General features: G+C 36.3%; 1 protein-coding gene across 1 annotated transcript in view; it reads left to right on the plus strand.

Moving 5' to 3' along the window:
• TDRD3 (tudor domain containing 3) overlaps positions 1-21,625 on the plus strand; it is a 172,922-nt gene that overhangs the window by 103,842 nt on the left and 47,455 nt on the right. The window contains 13 exon segments of the mRNA XM_043996878.1: positions 10,965-10,982; positions 10,985-11,062; positions 11,065-11,198; positions 11,200-11,220; positions 11,222-11,287; positions 11,289-11,305; positions 11,307-11,358; positions 11,360-11,428; positions 11,430-11,486; positions 11,488-11,515; positions 11,518-11,552; positions 11,554-11,631; positions 11,633-11,824. Of these exon segments, the coding sequence (XP_043852813.1) occupies positions 10,965-10,982; positions 10,985-11,062; positions 11,065-11,198; positions 11,200-11,220; positions 11,222-11,287; positions 11,289-11,305; positions 11,307-11,358; positions 11,360-11,428; positions 11,430-11,486; positions 11,488-11,515; positions 11,518-11,552; positions 11,554-11,631; positions 11,633-11,824 (845 nt within the window).

Genomic DNA, 21,625 nt, shown 5'->3' on the forward strand with positions numbered 1-21,625 from the left:
TTCCCTAGTTTGGGATGTAATGCTTCTTGTAATGCAGCCCAACATTATGCATTAGCTTCTTTTTCTAGTATATCATACTATTGACTCGTTGAGGTTAGAATCTACTAAAACACCCAGATCTTTTTTATATAAGCTGATACCCAAAACATGCTTCTCCCTTCTTATATTTGGGGAAATTATTTTTGAACTCATATCTGATATTTTACGTTTATTCTTGTTAAATTTTCTCTTTATTTGATTGAGGCCAACATGCTACCTTATGAAAATAATTTTGTATGTTGACTCTTTCATCCAACATGATAGCTTTCTCTTCTAGCTTTATGTTATTTGTAAGTTTGATAAACATATTGCTTATGTCATTAATAAAAATGTTTAAATCGCATAGGGTGAAGGACAGGTTACCAGCACGTTCAACTAGAGGCTTATAAATTGACATTGTACCAGTGATGATTTACTTTGTGTTTAGCCACTCAACCATTTTCTTGTTTGTTTTTTTTTAAAAAAGGAAATCATATTAATTGTCATGAATTGTTCTTGATGAGGTCATGCTATCTCTTTGTGATTGCTTTCTAGATATTCACTAATCATTCTTCCTTTTAATGATATACTCTAGAAGTTTTCCAGGAATTTAAAACATAGTTTGTAGAGTCCACCCTCTTTGTTTTGAGAATCAAGAAAACATTTTACCCTTCCCAAGTCCTGCAGCATCTCTTCCGTACCCCATGATGTTGCAAAGATTAGGGACTCAGCAGATAGATCTGCCAGTGATGTCAGATCCTGGATATGCAGTTCATCTGAGCCTGGTAAGTTAATCTCCTGTAGGGCAAAAGAAAACTTTTTTAATACCTTACTACTTATCTTGGATTTCAACTTCTTATTTGTAGTTTTCATTGTCTTTGAAATCCAAAAGTAATTTTCCTAGATCCAGAAGATAGGACTGAATTCATAGTTGAGTATATCTGATTTCTCTCTATCACCCTCTTTTATTGTTGTTCTATTTGAGTAGCATCTGTGTCCCTTTTTTAAGGTTCCTCTTTTTCCCGATGACTTTTAAAATTGACTATTTTGTCGTTGGTTGTACACAACTCAGTTCATTCTGAGTATTGGTGCTTTTGATACAGTTCTTAGAGGATGATGTGCTTTGTTTGTACTCAATTTCCATTATTTGTTTTGATCCTGGTTTCTCTACTTTAAAATTTTTAAAAATATGTTAGTTGGCAGGTTCCTTTGTATCCACATTCTTCTCTTTAGGCAATTTGTTATATTTCTTCCACATAAGAATTGTCCCTCTTTGCAGCTGCAGAATTTCATTCCATTTCACCTATCATTGAGTTCTCCTATAGAATCATCTATGTTTTTTGCTTAGTCTTTTTTTTTTTTCTAAATTAAGCCTTTGAAATTTGCTCTCCCAAATCTGGGATACATGTCTCTGCTGGATTTTCTTCTCCTTCTCTGTCATAAATTCTTAGGGCATTCATATTTCTGCTAAGCTACCCATCATTTCTGCTTTAATAACCAATTACTCCTTAATGTCAAGAAACGTGTCTAGATTATCAGTTTCCCAGGTCTGTTCTTCTATTTGGAGCAATCCAGGAAATAAACATCTGCTTAATTTTTGACTAAATCACAGGTCCAGCAGATGTTTGGAAAATTGAATTCCCCTATCATTTTTCTGTGTTTTCCATAATAATGTGGCTATATAACACTTGTGAGTTTTAAATATATTAATGGAAACTAAATGTTTTTCCAGGAATCCTGAGGGGGTATGTGTTCATTCATTCATTCATTCATAAATTTGTTAAAATATATTTAAATAACTATGTTGTGCAAAAACCCCACTTCCTAGATAGTATTAGAAATACCAAGATAAATAAGGTACAGTCCTGGCCTTTAAATATATCTACATATTAGCCTTAAATATAATCTACACAGAGGGATAAAATGTACACAAATAATCAATTCAGAATAGAAAGATAGTTTGCCTGCCAAAGTCAGTGAAGGCTTCTTGAAGGAGGTGGCATGTGAGCTGAGCTTTGAAGGATGGAGAGAATTTCAGCCTGTGAAAATGGGGCCGGGTTGTTATTGTTGTTTGTCCTACATCACTCTCCTCCAGAGCCGTCTGGATCCAATGGCAAGATGTATATGTATGTGCATATGCATATACATATGTGTATGAACACATACATGTATACAACGCCAAGAGAGATGTGTATATAATGGCAAGATATGTGTGTGTGTGTGTGTGTGTGTGTATGTATGTATGTATATCAGGACAACTGGACATGGCCCTGGATGTTTAAGGTGATTGGGGTTAAGTAACTTGCCCGGAGTCACACAGTTAATAAGTGTCTGAGGTGAACACTCACATCCTCTTGACTCCAGGGCTGGTGTTCTATCCACTGAACCACCTAGCTGCCCCTTGGGGCCAGGTAGGGAGATAAGAAGGTGAAACACATCACAAACAGGGTAAGAGGGGATTCAAACTATTTATCATTACAGATTTACTCAGATATAATTTCTGTATATAAATACCAGACTCTAAAACCAACATCTTTGGTTGGTTAAGTAGATTAACTTCTAAATAGCCAGGAAGTTGATAATATATTTGTTATATAGAACTTTTGATATAATCATGTTTTTATATCTACAACATCAAGTATATGTCACTGTATGGGCTTTTATCTGAGACATGACAAAAACATATAAATTAGGACATTAACATAGTTCTTGCTCAAAATAGGATTTATGGTAGGTACATTAAACATTCCTTGCACTGATAATTTGTCAGTTAAAGTCATTTAATGAATGAATCTCTTAGACTATTTTAATGTTATATTAAATCAAGTTATAGATATTTTAGTAACATTTTTATAAATCGAAAAGCAGCCAAAACTGTAAGTTCTGAAGCCAACTCTTCCTGGTGCTTTTTGTCCCCTGCTGAGACTTTAACTTACAACTAAATCAAAAATGCATAAAGATTCAGCTAAGAACACCGAGGAGGAGTTGTTTGCTGGGTAGGAGAACCAGAAAATAGCAGTGTCCCCAAAACCTGAAGACAAAAGAGAATATGGTAGGAAAAGGTGGCCAGTCATGTTAAATCAGTTGCTGCAGAAAAGTTGAAGGATAAGCTTTGAGAAAAGGTCTGTTTGTTTTTTAACTTTATTGATATTTTGTTTTTGCATTACAAACATTTATAGATGTCTCCAACCCCAAGAGAAGTTTTTGTAAAACAATTAAGCCAAACTAGCAATACATAGACTTCATCTAAAAGTGCATGCAACTTTCCATATCTTTACCCCACACCCTCCTCATTAAAACAACAAAAGAACCTTGAATTAATTGAAATCTATTTTCTCCCAACTCCATTAAGAAAAGAAAATTTTAAAAACTAGACATCTCATGACAAATACACAAAGTTAGGCAAAACACATTCTCTCAGACTATACAAAAATATATATCTCATTCAGTACTTTAAATATAGCACTTCCACAGCAAAAGGTGGTCACTGATCCTCTGGAATTATGGATAGTCATTGTATCGATTAGAGTTTTTACAGCTTTCAGAGTTATTTTAATAATGATTGCTAGCATTTATATAATGCATTATGATTAGCAAAGTATTTTACAAATAACTTTTCATTTAATCCTCAAAACCACCCTAGGAGGTATGTGCTGTTATTTTCCTCACTTTACACTTGAGAAAACCTAGACAGACAGCAGTTAAGTGATTTGCCTAGGGTCACAGAACTAATAAATGTCTGAGGCTAGATTTGAACTCAAATCTTCCTTACTCCAGGTCTGGCATTCTCTCCACTGTTCCACCTAGTTGCCTACTCTTCACAGTGTTTTTTGTTGTAAATTGTTGTTCTGGTTCTACTTATTTCTTTCTTCATCAGTTTATAAATGTCTTCAGCATTATTAATTTTTATAATATAATTATAAAATAATTTATAATTATAACAATTTAATAATTTAACAATTTATAATTATAATATATAATAATATAAATTGTTTCACTCTCAATAAGTTCATACAAGTCTTTCCATATCTTCTTGAGATCACCTATTTTCTCATTTTTTATAGAGGTATTCCATCATATTCATGTACCATAACTTATTCTTCAATTGATTGACATTCCCTTTGTTTCCAGGCTTCTGCCATAACAAAAAGTGCAATTATATTTTTCTACCTATGAAATATTTTCTTTTTTCTTTGATCCCTTTTTGGTATAGTACTAGTGGTCTTATAGCTGGATCAAATAAAGGGTTCATACTGTTGAACAGCTTTTTGTGTATAATTCCAAATTGCTTTCCAGATTGTTTGTGTCCATTCTCAAGTCCAGCAACAGGACAGCAATATTCGTTTTCCCATTTACCATTTTCTTTGGTCATCTTTGCCAGTCTGATGAATGTGAGATAGAATTTCAATTGCTTTAATTTGCATTTCTCTAATCAGTGATTAGATTTGAAGCTTTTAAAAAATACAACTTTTGATAGTTGAATGTCTTCCTTTGAATACTGCCTGGATATCTACTAACACTTACTTTAAATCTTCCTCTTATAGTGTTGAATACAGTTGCTCAATATGTGGGATAGTTGTACTAATCAGTATTGGCAAAATTTATAGGAAAATCCTTTAACTTCTGTGCTTTAGATAAGCTTAGGTTCCAACGCTCTGATGTTTATAATTAAAACAAAATTTTAATTATTTGCTTTTTTGTGGTTTCAGGTATAAAACTGAGACTGGGTCAATTCTTAAACAAGTAATTAATAAATCTTGTCTTGTCAAGTCAAAACACATTATAAAGGGCCTATTGTGTTGAGTGCCAAGGATTAATGAAAGGCAAATAACCGTTCCCGTTTTCAGGGATCTCACAGTCTAATGGAGGAGACAACATCCAAGTAACTATATACAAACAAGATATATACAGGATCAGTTGAAGATAATCTCAGAGGGAAGGCATTAAGATTAAGGAGGATCAGGAAAGCTTCTTGCAAAAGGGAAAACTTTAGCTGAAACTTGAAGGAGTCAGAGATGAGGTAAAGGAAGATTCCAGATATGGGGGGACAGCAAGTTAAAACATCTGGAATTGAGAGGTAGGTAGTTTTTGGTGTGAGGAACAGCAAGGAGGATAGTATCACTAGTTTACAGAGGATGTGAAATGGAGTAAGATGTAAGAAGCCTGGAAAGGTAAGGAACCAAATTGTGAAGGTCTTTAAAAGCCAAACAATTAAATGATATTTTATCCTGAGGGGCGTGTGTGTGTGTGTGTGTGTGTGTGTGTGTGTGTGTGTGTGTGAGAGAGAGAGAGAGAGAGAGAGAGAGAGAGAGAGAAAGAAAGAATGAGAATGAATCAGTCAGATCTTTGCTTTAGGAAGATCAATTTGACATTCGAGTAGTGGAGGTACAGGAATAGGAGAGAGACTTGAGAAAAAGAGACCAACCATCAGATCTGTTTCAGTTGTCTAGGTGTAAGGTGATGAAGACCTATACCATAGTGGTAGCCACAGTCTTAGAAGAGAGATGAAATGTTAACAAAGGTAGAAACAGTAGGAGTTTGCAGTTCATTGGATTTGGGGTATAAAAGAGTTGAAGATGAGTTCTAGAATGTAAGCTCTGGTGACTGAGAGGATGGTGTGCACTCTATGATAATAAAAATGTTTTTGGGAAAAGACAAATAAGTTTTAGTCATGTTGAGTTTAAAATGGATGTGTGAAGGGGCAGCTAGGTGGTACAGTGGATAGAGCACTGGCCCTGGAGTCAGGAGTACCTGAGTTCAAGTCTGGCCTCAGATACTTAACACTTGCTAGCTGTGTGACCCTGGGCAAGTCACTTAACCCCAATTGCCTCAGTAAAAAAAAAATAAAAAAAAATGGATGTGTGAGATTCAGTTTGATTTCAGTATAAGCAATATGAAGCTAGAGTTGAGTAGAAAGGTTAGAACTATACACACAGAGCTGAGAATCCTTAGTATAGAAACAGTGATTGATTCCACAGGAACTGATCAGGTCACCAAGTCAAACAGTATAGAATGAAAACAAAAGCAGGCATAGGACAGAGCCTTGGGCATGATTAATAAGCATGACTTGGATGAAGATCCAGAAAAGAGGATTGAGGAGCAGTCAGAAGAGAAGGAAGGAGAACCAGGAGAGAGCAGTGTCATGGAAACCTAGAGAAGAGGGTAATGGACATGTCAAAGGTGACAAGAAGCTCAAAAAGGATAAGGGTTAAGAAAAGGCCAGGAGATTTATTGGCAGTTCATATGTGCCTTGTCGTTTGTTGATGAAAAAGATTCCATGTAAAAGCTATTTTTGTCAAGAGTTTTGAACATTTGTTAAATGATTCTGCAAAGTCATCAGTCAGATGGTTCTTAATTCTTTAAAGAAGTTTTATAATCTTGTGTGTGCTAGAACACTTTGGCAGTCTCTTTAAGTCTGTGCACCCCCTCTCATAATTATGCTTTAAAATTCATAAAATAGGGGCAGCTAGGTGGCGCAGTGGATAGAGCACCGGCCCTGGAGTCAGGAAGACCTGAGTTCAAATCTGGCCTCAGACACTTGACACTTACTAGCTGTGTGACCCTGGGCAAGTCACTTAACCCCAATTGCCTCACCAAAAAACAAAAAACAAAAAAAATTCATAAAATTCATAGGATTACAAAGAAAATAAGTTATGGAAAAAAGTTATAAGAATATATTTTTCAAAACCCATGAAGTTCATGAACCTCAGCTGAAAAAAACTCTGCTCTAAAGTGTGTGTAAAACACATTTGAAAGTGGAGGTTTTTTTGAAGGCTTCATTGCTTAGGTGTTACAATGAGGGTTTCTTCTGAAAGGAAAAACTCATTTGGGTTTTCCTTCGGAGTTTAAAGTTAATTCTATCCAGCTCAGTTGTGCTCTTGAATTATGTAGAAAATAGGAGGAATATAATGGTATATTGAACTGTTGAACCATTGACAACCACAAAGAAGAACTAAAGTCAATTGTTAAAATTTTTAAAAGACTTTTGTATTGAAGACAAAATTTTGTTCAAGTGAAGATTTTTTTTTTTCCTTTTGGCTATCTGCTTATTTCCCTTAATATCCTACTATGTTAGAATTCAATTCTTTTGCTGTTTGGGACATGTTTTCGTTTGATAAGGGTGGGTGGTATGCATGTATTAAAAAACACTTGAGTTGTAACAGATATCAATTTCTGCATCAAACTTGAACATATTACAAAGAACAATTTCCATTATCACAATAGTCACTCAGTTTAAGAGCCTGTTCTGCATTATTTTTAGTTTGTTTTATGGCAAACTTCTATAACTGCATTCACAACCATCAAGTATTCTAACAGGCATTAGGATTTAATATGGTTAAAGACTGTTTAGTTAGGGCCAAAAGTGTTGTAAGGAGTTTGAGTACTGGGTTTTAGGGGAATTAGATGTTTATGGGATTCTGTTCAAGGGAAGCCAGTACTATAGGCTATCAAGGTACAGAAATTCAACCCAAGAATCAGGTCAGTTTCAGGAGAATGGCTTTTGTTTCAGTACTATGTTGATGGCAACTGAAGATCTATATATTGGGTCCTAAGACTAGTGTCATCCCCATTCTACTTTAGGATATCCAGTATTTCAAAGACTGTTAAGTTTCACTTTCATGCAAAGGCTGTGAGATTTTATGTGGATATTCAAGACTAATGTTGAAGTATCACAATGTTATGTTCTTATTTGAAGAAAAGCTATCTATACCCAAAGGGGTATCCATTTGATTTCTGTGCATTCAGTCTTTTGAGATTCTTAATAGTGTAGTATTGTCTTTGGGTCCCTTCCTAGTTCAGTCAGACTGCACTCAGAGTTCATCAGGTCTCTCTCTAGAGTAGATAGCATTTTCATCCTAAACGTTTGGAATGTTGGCATCATTTTTATTGATTAGAGTATCTAAGTCTTTCACAATTGATTGTCATTACACTATTGTGTACTGTGTACAGTGTTCTCATTCTGCTCACTTCACTTTGCTAAAATTCATATAACTTCTTACTAACAAAAAAGTATTCCTCCAAAAATCTTATACCACAATTTGTTCAGCCATTCCCCAATTGATAGACATCCCCTCGATGGCCAATTATTGCTACCACAAAAGAGCTGCTATAACTATTCTGTACATATGGGTCCTTTCTTTCTTGTTTTTTTAATCTCTTGGGGGTACAGATCTCAGTAGTGGGTATTGCTGGGTCAATGAATATGCAGCATTTTATAGCCCCTCATAGGCATAGTTCCAAAATTGTTACTCCCCAAATGGTTAGGGCAGTTCACAACTCACACAGTGGTGCATTAGTGTCCCTATTTTTTCTATATTATCTCCCAGCATTTGTCATTTTTCTTTTCTGTTAGCCATTTCTGATATGTGTGGTGGTACCTCAGTTATTTTAATGTGCATTTCTCTAATCACTAGTGGATTTCAGAGCATTTTTCTATGACTATTAATAGCTTTGATTTCTTCTGAAAACTGCCTCTTCATATCTTCAATAAGCTTTGATACCCCCTTTTACAATTGGCCACTTCTGTTTTTTAAGGAGTTACATTTCTTCATGTGAAGTTTTGTACCATGTTTACCATTTGGCTAATTCTGTTTTGTAGATGTATTTTCTTTAGCTTTTTTTTTTTTGTACCTTTTTTACCAAGCTGCTAATTTTTCTTTTTGTATTTTTCTTGCATGCTTATTTCATTTCCCAATGTTCCCTCTATACTCTGATTTTTTCAATATCATTTTTTGCTCTTTAAAAATTTTTTTCTATTGTGTAGCTAGGTGGCGCAATGATAAACACTGGCCCTGGATCAGGAGGACCCGAGTTCAAATATGGCTTAGACACTTGACACTTACTAGCTGTATGACCCCGGGCAAGTCCACTTAACCCTCATTGCCCCGGCCCCCCCCCCACCCCCCTCAAAATTTCCTTTAGCTCTCTAGGAATTTTTGTTGGACTTGTGTCCAATCTGCATTTTTTTCCCTTGAGACTTTGCTCATAGTTCTTTTAACACTGTCTTCTGAGTTTGTATCTTGAGCTTTTCTCTACACATTGAAGCTTTTTATGGTCAGGTTCTTCTTGTTGTTTGCTCATCTTTCCAGGGGATAAGTGGGGGTGATATGGGTTAGGGGATCACTGTCCCAAGGTTCAGGCTTTTTTGTTCTGCTGTTTTCATAACTAGTTCTGGGGGGGTTGTAATTTGTCTGTGCATTCCAAGGTGGTGTGAATCTTGGGAGAAGTGTGGTCCCAGCTCTCCTAGTCTGGACTCTGGTCCTTACACGGTAGAAACCCTGCTCTTATTTCAACAAATGCATCTAGCTCCTTTCTGCCCTGGAACTGCATCCAGGAACTGTTTATGGGTAATGGAGTTACAAACTGTGCCAAGCCCTATGCCCAGTACTCAGTACAGGGATCCCTTGTAATTTCTTTTCTGACCAGTTATCTGATACCCCTATCTTCTCCTGAAACTGCTGCTGCTGCTGCCACCTCCGAGGCCCCACAACTGGTGTTATGATTGTACTATTGCTCCTCTACCCGCTTCCATCTCAATGTCACAGACTTTTCATTCTAACATCTTTAAGTTATTTGGGGCTGGAAAATAGCTTACCCTGACTTTTGGCTATTGCTGCTCCAGAATTCGATTTGACACATTAATTCAAGGTTTTTGGAGAGAATGTTGGCGAGGAGAGTTCTGCTTGAATGTTCTACTCTACCATCTTATCTCCAGCCCCCTCCCAATTGCTACAAGTCATCCCTTTCCAAAAGTCACATACCAATTCAATAACATTATTACTTAAAAAACATTATAGGGGGCAGCTAGGTGGTGCCAGTCGATAAAGCACTGGCCCTGGACTCAGGAGACCTGAGCTCAAATCCGGCCTCAGACACTTGATACTTACTAGCTGGTGTGACCCTGGGCAAGTCATTTAACCTTCATTCCCTCGCCCCCCCCCCCCCCCCATTATAGACAATGTATCCATTATGAAAAAATAAGACATACCCAACAAATTGGTATCTTTATTTAAAGTTACCTTGAATGTCTACCATAATTTTACCAAGAAGTATACAGGTTAATAATTGTTGAATTCAGAATACTGGTAACATAATTTATAATACAGATTCTAAATATAGTTTTATCATTGTAATAAAATTTAATGAACTCGTTTATACTTATTTGAAATAAAAGTCCCCAGACTTTGAAGATGAATTTTAAATTATAAATAGACTGATTTCCTAAACTGTTTTATATTCCCCAAGTGTTTATCTCAAATTTGATAGACTGTTGACTACCACTTTCTTACACTGTTAGCGTTTACACTGCTTTAATTCCTTACTTTGTTGACCTATAATGTGCACTACTATCATTTGGCTTGTAAAAGTAGCCTTTTGCAAACTAAACATTTAGAACCATAGAATTTTAAAGTTATATGAGACCTTTTGAAATTATCTAGTCTAGCCACCTAAATTGAGAACCATTACATTTTTATTCATCTATGAGACGCTATTTCCAGCATGGAAATGATTTTTGTAAATAGATGAACAAGGGTCAAGATGGTAGAAAAAAAACTGGACACTTTCATAGCATCATATAAGTTAACTCTTCATAATATGATTTCAATTAATTGTTTCTTTTTAAGTGAGTTCCCAGAGCAGCAGACTTGCCTGTGTTGAAATGTAAGTATTAAAGCCAAAAATAAATGACTTTTTGATTATCCACTATTTTGCATGGTCCATACCTTTGTTCATCTTTGTTCACCTCTGGTTAATTATAAGTCAACTATAAATTTAAAACCTTACTTATTTTTTAGGAGTATAAGACATAGGGAGATTAATCATAATTCATGTTCACTAATGTATGGGCTATTCAGTACATATTGTACCAAGTATGAATGGTGTCCATACTAACCAAGAATGTATACCTTAGTATGATATTAATTTAATACCCTTTTACTTTTTAGCATCCAAATCACAGTCTCAGCGCTCATCAGGGACCACACTAGACTGTTGAATAATGAACAAAATGGAGTAAAAGACTATAATCAACCACGACACCTTCCTCGAACGATACCAGACAACCAAGGAATGAAAAACCTCCTCGTTTTCAAAGGGACACTCAGAATTTCAAGACAAATTTAGAAAACAGTGGTTTACCTAGGAGCAGAGGTCCTGAAGACCAGAGCTCTTCTGTGGTTACACGAAGCATGGACAGAAGACGAGAATGAAGTGTGATAGACCTTATGCTAGAAATGACAGAATTAAGGATGTTGCATATCCTTCAACTTTCTCACCAGAATGATGGGCTTTTAAAAAAGAGATAACTCTATGCAAACTAGACCAGGGAAAGGTCCATCCTTACTGGGAAGTAAAAGAAAGCCCACTTCCTCAAGAAACCATAGACCATAATAATCAAAAGCGTGGGAAACAGGGAAAACCAACATCAAACCCCTGATCAGTTATATGAAAGGAAAACACGAACAATAAAGTAATGAAGCCTTTAGTGGTATGAAAAATGAAAACATTTTAGTATGAATACTGATTACCCCAACCTCTGTTAGAACTGATGGCTTCAGTGGTGTACCAAATGGAGAGGTTGATAAGTTTTCAATGAAAGGAAGACGAGCTGGACCCTATTAAGTCTGCAGGATCCACTGGGGCTCCAGCTTTTGATGATAAAATGTTATTTTATAATAGTGGACCCAAAAGGAGATCTGGGCCAATCAAACCGGAAAAAGCATTGGAATCTTCTCTTCCTGTGGAATGTGGAAGAATGTGGAAACCAGGAGATGAATGTTTTGCACTTTATTGGGAAGACAACAAGGTATGGTACTAAGTAAAACATGTGCTACTGTTAATAGTGCAAAATGAAAATGAGACTTTATAGAAAGTCAAAAAATGGAGGCTAAGCACCTGAAGTTCATAACTGGAACTTAATTTAAAACCTCATAACCATGCAGCATAAGTTGTCCATTCTCATTTGGTGAATATTTGTTGAAAATGACAGTAAAGGAAAGGAACAATCAGCCTTTCTGGGTGGATAAAAAAGATTATCTATTATGAGAACTCTCAAAAATAATTATAAAAGTGAGAGAATTAAAGTTATCCTTCAGGTATCATTAAAGTTTGAGTATACTTTTCTTATTTGGAAAGTTATACCTTCTAAAACTGGTTTGGATAGGAAATTTTCTTTTGGGGACCTTTGGACCATAGGGTAAAAAAATTGAGACCATCCAAGTAACAAGCAACTTGCAGATTTTTTAAAAGTTAAAAAGATATTCGGGGGGCAGCTAGGTGGCGCAGTGGATAAAGCACTGGCCTTGGATTCAGGAGGACCTGAGTTCAAATGTGGCCTCAGACACTTGACAGTTGCTAGCTGTGTGGTCACTTAACCTAACCTCCTTTGCCCCGCAAAAAAAACCCCCCAAAACAAACAAACAAAAACCATTCCACATACTTGTTTTTTGGGGGGTTTTTTGAGAGGCAATTAGGGGTTAAGTGACTTGCCCAGGGTCACACAGCCAATGAGGCCGGCTTTGAATTCAGGTCCTCCTGAATCCAGGGCTGGTATTTTATCCACTGTGCCACCTAGCTGCCCCTCTTGGTTTTCCTATTATTAAAATAATAGGAAGTATAAAACTTTGTTCAATAACTTTAGTAAATGTTTTATGTATTTATTATGAATCAATTCCAAATTATGTTCATTTACTAGAGGGGAGAAAAAGATGGATAAGAAAAAAGAATGTGATAAAAAGACAGTAAAAAGAAGAAAAATTGAATAGGTTCTTGGGTGAGCTTTCAGTCTTGGTAAAATGTTCTTGCCACAGCCAGCTAGCTAGCTTTAGTGGGTTTTAGAGTAAATTATCCCTTATGTTAACAAAAAGATTGACCACTGCTCACAGGTTTTTGACTGCTCCCTACCTTAAAACTAAAATTTTTACTATGGAATCTATCTGGGAATCAGTTTAACTCTATGTTATAATGGCATTGATTAGAGCAGTTTGTTTAGGGTCAGAGTATGGTCAGGCCTTGTCTAAATATTTTTTTAAGGTGTTTTTGTTGTTATGGTTAGGTAAAATTGGATTTGGTGAGGAAAAAAGGTGCTCCGGTGAATTTCTAGTTAAAAATACTCCCCAGAATTCAGTTGCTATGCCTATGTTATAACACATTTTTGTGTGATTTGATTATTTAATTTCCTTATTCTTTTTGATATATTTGCATATTTTAGTGATTACAAAATGATGTTTTAAAAAGAAATCAACAAAAATGTCTAATGCTATTTAAAGTGTTTTGTTTTTATTTGACAAACATATTCTTTTTTTTTTTTTTTGGAGGCAATGAGGGTTAAGTGACTTGCCCAGGGTCACACAGCTAGTAAGTGTCAAGTGTCTGAGGCCATATTTGAACTCAGGTCTTCCTGAATCCAGGGCTGACCTGAATCCAGGGCTGGTGCTTTATCCACTTGCACCACCTAGCTGCCCCCTTGACAAACTTATATTAATGAATTGTTTAAAAATTTAGCTCTGAATCTAACTTTTGAAAATTTGAGTCTAAAGATAGTACTTACCAAACTCTTAGAATTTTCTATTTACATTATTTACTACTATCAATGGGAGTGAAATAAATCAATTATGATTACGGTTTAATAACTGAGCCCATGCCCAACTTGTAATGACATTGAGACTGACTGGCTGTAATATCTCTTTTTTTTTTTTTTTTTTTGCGTGAGGCAATTGGGGTTAAGTGACTTGCCCAGTGTAATATCTCTAAGTATATCTTCCAACCCAAAGAATCTTGTGAAATCACAACAATGTAGCATAATAGAATTATGTATGAAGCTGGAGAGATGGTTTGTCTCTATTCCTTGCCTTCTCAGTCAAGACAGACAGCTGTCTTGGTCATCTGGCTTGTAATAGAAAAAAAAACTACTGAGTGAGTAACATGTTCATAAGCTCATAGACAATTTATTGGGAAGACCATAAACCATAGTAATAAGAAAAGGATAAAGGAGAAAACTAAATATCAAATATTGTTTAGCTTTATGATCACATAGTCTAGTTCATTTATTTTATAGGTAAAGAGGTCTAGAAAGGTAATGGCACATAAGTGAGTTCCTTCAACTATAAGTCACATAGTTGGAACTTGAATGCAGCTTTCCTGGCTTTCAGATAAATTCAGCAAGTATCCATGAATTGCTTCCCATGTGCCAGACCCTGTGCTAGAAAAATAAGCCCTTATTGAGCTGACTTCTATGTGCTGGCCAGTATAAAATATATATAAAGTAATTTTAGAGGGGTGGGGAAGCACTAACAATGAGGCTGATCAGGCATGGTCTTGTGTAGGTAGGGGCATCTGAGAGGGGCCTAGAATAGAGCTAGGGTTTCAGGACATCTTATTGAAGAGTAATAGTATTCTAGGCATGGGAACATCCTCTCCAGAGGAAGCAGAAAGGAATAAAAAAAAGTTGGTCTGGTGAATAGCAGCAGGTAGTCCACGTTAGCTAGAATGAAGGCTGCTGGAAAGAGGAGTAATGGGAATCAAATCTGGAAATATATCAGAGCCAAATTGTAAAGGACTTTAAATGCTAGACATAAGAGTTTGTACTTTTTTTTACAGACAATAGAGGAGCCATCAAAGTTTTTTGAATAAGGGAGTGACGGGGGCAGACATACAATTAAGCAACTGTGTTGAGGATGAATTGGAAAAGAGAACAACCAATTAAGACACTTTTCTAGTAGTCCAGGTGTGGGGTGATGAAGTCCAAAATTAGAATGGTGGCTGGGTGAGCAGAGAAAAGAGAACAGCTCTGAGAGGTATTGTGGAGGGTGAATCTAGAAAATCCAGCAACTGGTTGGATGAGGAATGAAAGAAAGGGGCAAATTAAGGATAACTTTGAAGTTATTAACCTAGGCAACTAGAAAGGTGGTGATGCCTTCAACAGAAATCAGGAAATTATAAAGAGGGATGGCTATAGGGTGAAAGATAATTCTGTTTTAGAATGCTGAGTTTGAGATCTTTTTGGAATATCAAGGCGGAGATGGTAAGTAAGCGTAGTAATGTGGGCAGGAACACAGGAGAGGAGTGAAAGCTAGATAAATAACTTTAGGAGTCATCTTCTTAGAGGCACTAATTGAACCCATGGGAAGTGATGAAGTCACCAAGAGACAAAAGTGTAAATAGACAAGAGGCTCCTTGAGAGAACCGTGGTTTAATCAGGATGTCCTAAAAGTCTTGGTGCATGACATAGATTGTGATCCATCAATAGAAGTTGAGGTCAGACAGAATAGCCACAGCATTTTCATCTGTGTAATGAAAACCCCCAGGGAGCTCATGGTCAGCAGTGTCAAATGCTGCAGATCAAGAAGAATAAGGATAGTGAAAAAGGTCTGTGGATTTGACATTTGAAATAATTGGTAAACTTTGGGGTAGTTGATTGGAAGTTAGATTGTAAGTGGTTGAGATGTGAGTGGGAGGTAAGGAAGTTGAGGCAATGGATGCAGACCACTTTTTCTAGTAGTTTTTCTAGTAGTTTTGTTTGTGTTAAATGAAAGTTTTTTTAAGATGGAATATAGTCATTAAAAAATGAACTAATGTATGTATCAAGAGAGATTAACGATTAGAAAGGGAAGGTAAATGATTAAAGAGACATATTTTTGCATAGGATTAAATCGAAGACACAAATGGAGGTGGGAGATGGAGAAGATTGACTTTTTTTCAAGAGGAAGGGCCACCTCTTCCTTAGAGATGGCTACTATGGCTCTATCTATAGATGCTGCTGGGCCAAATTCACTTCCTTTAGGTAAAAAGATTCAGTTCAATTGCTATTCATCTTTTTCGAAGGTTCTCTTTGAAACTACTGAAATATTCTATTGTAAAGATACTTATATACACAAAAAAAAGTGTGTGTGTGTGTGTGTGAGAGAGAGAGAGAGAGAGAGAGAGAATATTTTTAGCCATTAAGCTGTGATTAAATCAAGATATAGAAATTTGGTGAACTTCTGATTTATCCACAGATACAGATTGGCCTTTTATAGTCTTAGAGCTACCCAAATCACACAGCTATTATGTGCAGGTGGTATGACTTTAACTCAAGTCTTCCTGACTCCATGCTGTCTTTCTCCAGCCCCATTGTGTTTTGTTTATGTCTCTCCCTTTCTAAATATATTCCTAAGATAAACTTTTCCCCCAAAACTTTCAGACTCAAGAATTATGATTTATAGTTTTCTTTTATGTATATGTATATGCATGCATATGTATATATCACATATATATGTATGGTTATTTGCAGTGTGGTTGGTTTTCCACTAGATGGAACTCTGTAGCCTTTGATCCTTTCAGTCATGCTGTTGCCTTGGAGAAATTTAGAAATTTCTATTTCTTTTTCTAAACTTATCAACTCTTTATTAACAAATTATAGGAATTTGTAACTAGTTTTCAAGAAAAGGGATGACAGATATTTTTAGGGAGACACACTAAAGGTTAAACCAGTAGCCTTTTGTTCAGAGAAGAGACTTTTTTTTGTTTAGACTTACTTTACATAAGCCCTCTGATGTTCTCTCCAAGTTATTTTTAATAATTTTGACATCTGCAGGTCAGATCTTTCTAAGTGTTGCAGCAGATTTGATTCTGCCTTTTGAACTTTTAAGCTTTGCATTAGAACTAACCTCTTCAGAACCCTCTGCTAGAGGTATTCATTAGCTAATTGGTGCTTAACCCGTGGCAATTGAGTTATTCTAACTTAATTCAGGTAATGAGAACAGATTCTGTTCTCTGCTCTTCTTCTTATAATATTCTCTCTAGAAATAGAGACAAATTCTAAATAAAATAAGGCTTTTCCCTCCATCTTGTTTGCTCACCTCAATTACAGGAGAGCTTTGTAATAAGAATGCGATATCTAGCTCAGCAAAACTGTACTGTCCTGTCTTCTGTCTCAGTAATATTTTTCATTCCTTTCCTTACTTTTTTCAGTTGAAGGGAGCCTTAAAAGTAAAAAGCATACTGGTGGCCTTGAAACCTTGTGATTTTTTATTGATATCAGTGATATGTAAGAACTCTACAATTAAAACCATGCAACATATTTTAAATGAATACTAATACAGTTTTTGCTACAAGTTTAGTTGGTATAACTTGTGTCCAGATTTAATTTCAGCATAAAGGACTTACCTAAAATGGCAAATATAATCATGCAGTTTTCTCAGCTTAAGGAGATTTGGCCAATGACACCTTGCTAATTATCAGACCAATTGGCCCTTATTGAGCTTACTTCTATGTGCTGGCCAGTATAAAATATATAAAAAGTAATTTTAGAGGGGTGGGGAAGCACTAACAATGAGGATAATCAGGCATTATATTTAATATTTTGGCCAATTGTAAGTTTCACAGTGTCAAAACTTAGTAAGTTTATGCTGAACTGATATATTTAGTAGTTTGTTTTAAAGATCAGTCCCGGGGCAGCTAGGTGGTTTAGGAGCAGCTAGGTGGCTCAGTGGATAAAACACTGGCACTGGATTCAGGAGGACCTGAGTTCAAATTTGACCTCAGACACTTGACACTTAATAGCTGTGTGACCCTGGGCAAGTCATTTAACCCTCATTGCCCTGCCCCGCCCTCCAAAAAAAAATCAGTCACTTGAAAACTAGATGTAGTAAATATTTGAGCTATAGTACAAAAATGTAAGGCCTTTGTATAATATTTTACATTGCTGAGGGTATTCTCAAAAGGCAGTTAACAATTCTAGAATCTCATTCTTTCTGCTTTTCCTCTTTACATAGGCCTGTTTCTCTTTCATCTTATCTTCTGTCAGTAGAGATGGATAGATGTTATTGTGACATATTCCATGATTGCTTAAGTATTCATTTAAGTATATAATCAAATATCTCAAAAGACTTAAAGAAAAAACAAATAATATTATTATTGACAGCATTAGAATCTTACTAGAGGGGGCAGCTAGGTGGCGCAGTGGATAAAGCACCAGCCCTGGATTCAGGAGGACCTGAGTTCAAATCCAGATTCAGATATTTGACACTTACTAGCTGTGTGACCCTGGGCAAGTCACTTAACCCTCATTGCCCCACCAAAAAATAAAAAAAGAATCTTACTAGATAGGAATAGAAACATTAAGTTTGTTAGGCAGTTTCTTGAAGGGAATTTTCCCACATGTGTAACATAGATGTAGGTAAGATAATCTTTATTATCATTTATCATCTCTGAAAGAATAAAGTATACTGAAACCTCATCTTTATGAACATCTAGTTGATTATTACATAGCTGAGGGCTAACCTATTAATTATCAGGACTTTACATTTTAACTTTTAAAATAATTATGGAAAAGTTTGCCCTTATTGTTCATGGGACCTTAAGAGGAGTGTCATTTACTGTTTTATAAATTGGTGTTAGATTGTTTTGGGAAGGGCTTTCTTGAAAGCCTATTCATTTTAATTAATTAGGATAAGGTGACCTACTGTTTATATTTTAAACATAAAAACTTATACATTAAATTGTCATTGTCCTTCAGTTACTTTTTGAACCTATCTGCACATTGATCTATTCAATTATTTCACTTGCTCTTCAAAAATATTTGATTTCCTACTATTTTCTAGGTTCTATGAGCTATACAAAGATAAAAGTAAGACATGCCTTTGAGAAACTTATGATACTTATGACAGTGAACAAGTGTTTTATTTAGGGGAGGAAGATATCATTTCAAGTTGGTGAGAACATGAAGACTTTTGGGGGATGATGGCCTTTGAATTAGAATTTTAAGGATGGATAGGATTTTGACATGTGGAGATTTGACATAGGGAGATGGAGTGGAGGCATGGAGCAGGAAGAGGACCAAGCAAGAACAGGAAGTGGATTGTGGGCCAGGTTAGACATAAATATAGAGCATATGAAGGTTAGTTGAGTTAAGTAATTCTAGACAGATTGAAAATTGAAAGCAGACTGGGGCCTGACCAGATCATCAGTTATAAAGTAATGCTTTCTTCAGTGCTCAGTGAGGAGCCAGTGAAGAGGTTACATTTCTCAAGTATAAGGATATATAAATGAAAGAAAATATGTAAGTAGGAAGAATAGGTGAATAGAGATGAAGGTCTGAGCTAGAGTTTTAATGTGAATGGAAAGAGAACAGATTACAATGATGGGATTGACAAGATTTAGTAACTAGTTGGATGTTTTACTAGTGTCAGTGGTAGGATTTGAATCCAAGTCTTCCTTACTCTTAAGCCCAGAATTTTATCCACATTGGTTGGATATGCTGTACTGTATCTCTCATCAATTTACCTCAACTTGATGGTAGCAAAGTTGAGGGAAGATCAGAGTTGGAAGAGCCTTTGTGGACGGTCACTGAGTCAAACACGTTCTTTTATGAATGAAGTAATTGAAAGAAGGGTAAAGAGACTAGCTTAAAGGCTACATAGCTAGCGAGTAGCAGCAGAATTTGAACCCAGACCTGATGCAAATGCAGCACTATTTTCACTCTACCATGCTGCCTCCTAAAGGATTGTGAGATTAAAATTGGATATTAGATCATAAATCTCCCCTACTTAACCTTTCCCTTAATTTATCTCCCAGACTAGTAAATGGAAGAAGCTTCTGGTTTTCTAGATAGAGCTTTTATTGTATGGTAGTCACAAGGTGATGTTGATTAGAAGGATAGGAAAGTAGAAATACAATACAAATCATCTTAAGTCTAGGCTTAGTCTATATTCCATATAAAACTCACCAAAAGCCGAAGGCCACCTTTGGGGAGAGAGACCGAGTCAAGCGCGTGCTGTTAACCGAGAGCCGGGCCGAGTCAAACTCCAGTCCGCGTCTGTCTGTGCAGCGCAGCCAGGAGACCAGCGGAGCAGGAAAAAAACCCCACTTCCGTTCTCTCCTTGCCTTTTAAGCTCGCACCCGGAAGTCGACGTGCTCAGCAGGCAATCTGGCGTGCGTCGCAGGCGGACTGGTGTGTGTAGCTCATGCTGTTGGTCTCCTCCCCAAAAGGGTGGTCCTAAAAAAAACCTGGCGTCTCTCCATTATCTAACCGACTGTTAAAACTTTTTAGCAAGGATTGTACTTTTTATAAAGGGAAACCCTTAGACAAACGGAAGAATTTGTGCAACATGAGAATATAGGTATGCAAAAGTATGGGTAATTGACTGTACCAGGGCCCCTGGAGGATTTAAGTGGCTGATGGGACAGAGAGACACCAGGGGAAAGTTAACCTTGAAAAGAAAGATATTTCTTTCTCAGAGAAAAGAGAGGAATGAAGTTAGGAGGGCAGTTCATATCATTTGCTGAGAGTGATGGGGATGGGGACAGTATAGGAGAATTGGAGATAGTGGAAGATGTTCAGGCTTACTACCTGGGTGGACTTTGATATGGACAAAAGAATGAAAGAACTAAGAAATTAATGTAGTAAGGCCCCAGATTTATCTTTTTTTTTTTTAAAGTGAGGCAATTGGGGTTAAGTGACTTGCCCAGGATCACAGCTAGTAAGTGTTAAGTGTCTGAGGCTGGATTTGAACTCAGGTACTCCTGATTCCAGGGCCAGTGCTCTATCCACTGCGCCACCTCGCTGCCCTCAGATTTATACTTGATAGCTTCAATTTGCTGTGAACCCGGCAGTATGTGGTTTAATTTTAATTTTTTTTCTTCTATTGATACTCCAAGTGTAGAAGAGTTTTTTAAAAAATGTATATGGTAGGGGGTCATTGAAAATTGGAGATTTGTGTTTTAGAATTTCAGAGTTGGAATCATCTAGTCCAGTGGTGTCAAACTCAAATAGAAATGGGTCTTTGTTGGCAGCATGTTGACTTAGAAAACCACAAATGAACATTATCTATGTTGTACTATATATTTATTTTATTGAACATTTCCCAAGTTATATTTTAATCTAATTGGGGGCAGGGGACTGAATTTGAGACCCCTAATCTAGTTCCTCAGTATTTTGTCTTTCAATAAAGACTTTCCTCAATAACATGGCTGAATGATTATCCAGTTTTTGCTTGGGAACCTCCAGTGAGGAGGAACCCATTACCAAGGCAGCTCTACTTATAGATAAAACAGTGTCATGGGAGGAATGCTTGGAGCAGAGGTTAAGTAACCTTTTTTAAAAAAAAATAATTAGAAAGTGAAAGTCACTCCAAGGAATCTTATAGACTTTCTTGTACAATGGAAATTATACTTGCCCTATAAAACAGTGTTTGCATTTTCCCTCTTTGTGCATAGGTATAGAAGTGAACAAGGATAAAAGGTTTGCAATCCCTCTCTTCCTGTCACTTACTTAACAGTCCTTCATTGCTTTTGTTATTTTTTCAAATCCTAGGGATTTTTTAAGTTTAGTTTAGTTTAGTTTTATTTTAAGGCAGAACCAATTGTAAGCATGCCAAAGTGCCATGGTGTTCTCTCAGGTGAACCATGGTTCTTTTGAAAAAGTTGTGTAATGAGCAGACAGCTCTTTTCTATTTTGAAGAATATTTCTTTGCCACTTATTAGAAGTGAAAGAAAGAGCTATAATCAATGTGGCTCTCGATGTATCACTTAATTTTATTGAGTTTTAATGTTTTGTTTGTTTGGGGTTTTTTTTGGGGGGGGGGGTGCAGGGCAATGAGGGTTAAGTGAATTGCCCAGGGTCACACAG

The sequence above is a fragment of the Dromiciops gliroides genome, chromosome 3, assembly GCF_019393635.1.
Source record: "Dromiciops gliroides isolate mDroGli1 chromosome 3, mDroGli1.pri, whole genome shotgun sequence".
NCBI classification, from domain to species: Eukaryota; Metazoa; Chordata; class Mammalia; order Microbiotheria; family Microbiotheriidae; genus Dromiciops; species Dromiciops gliroides.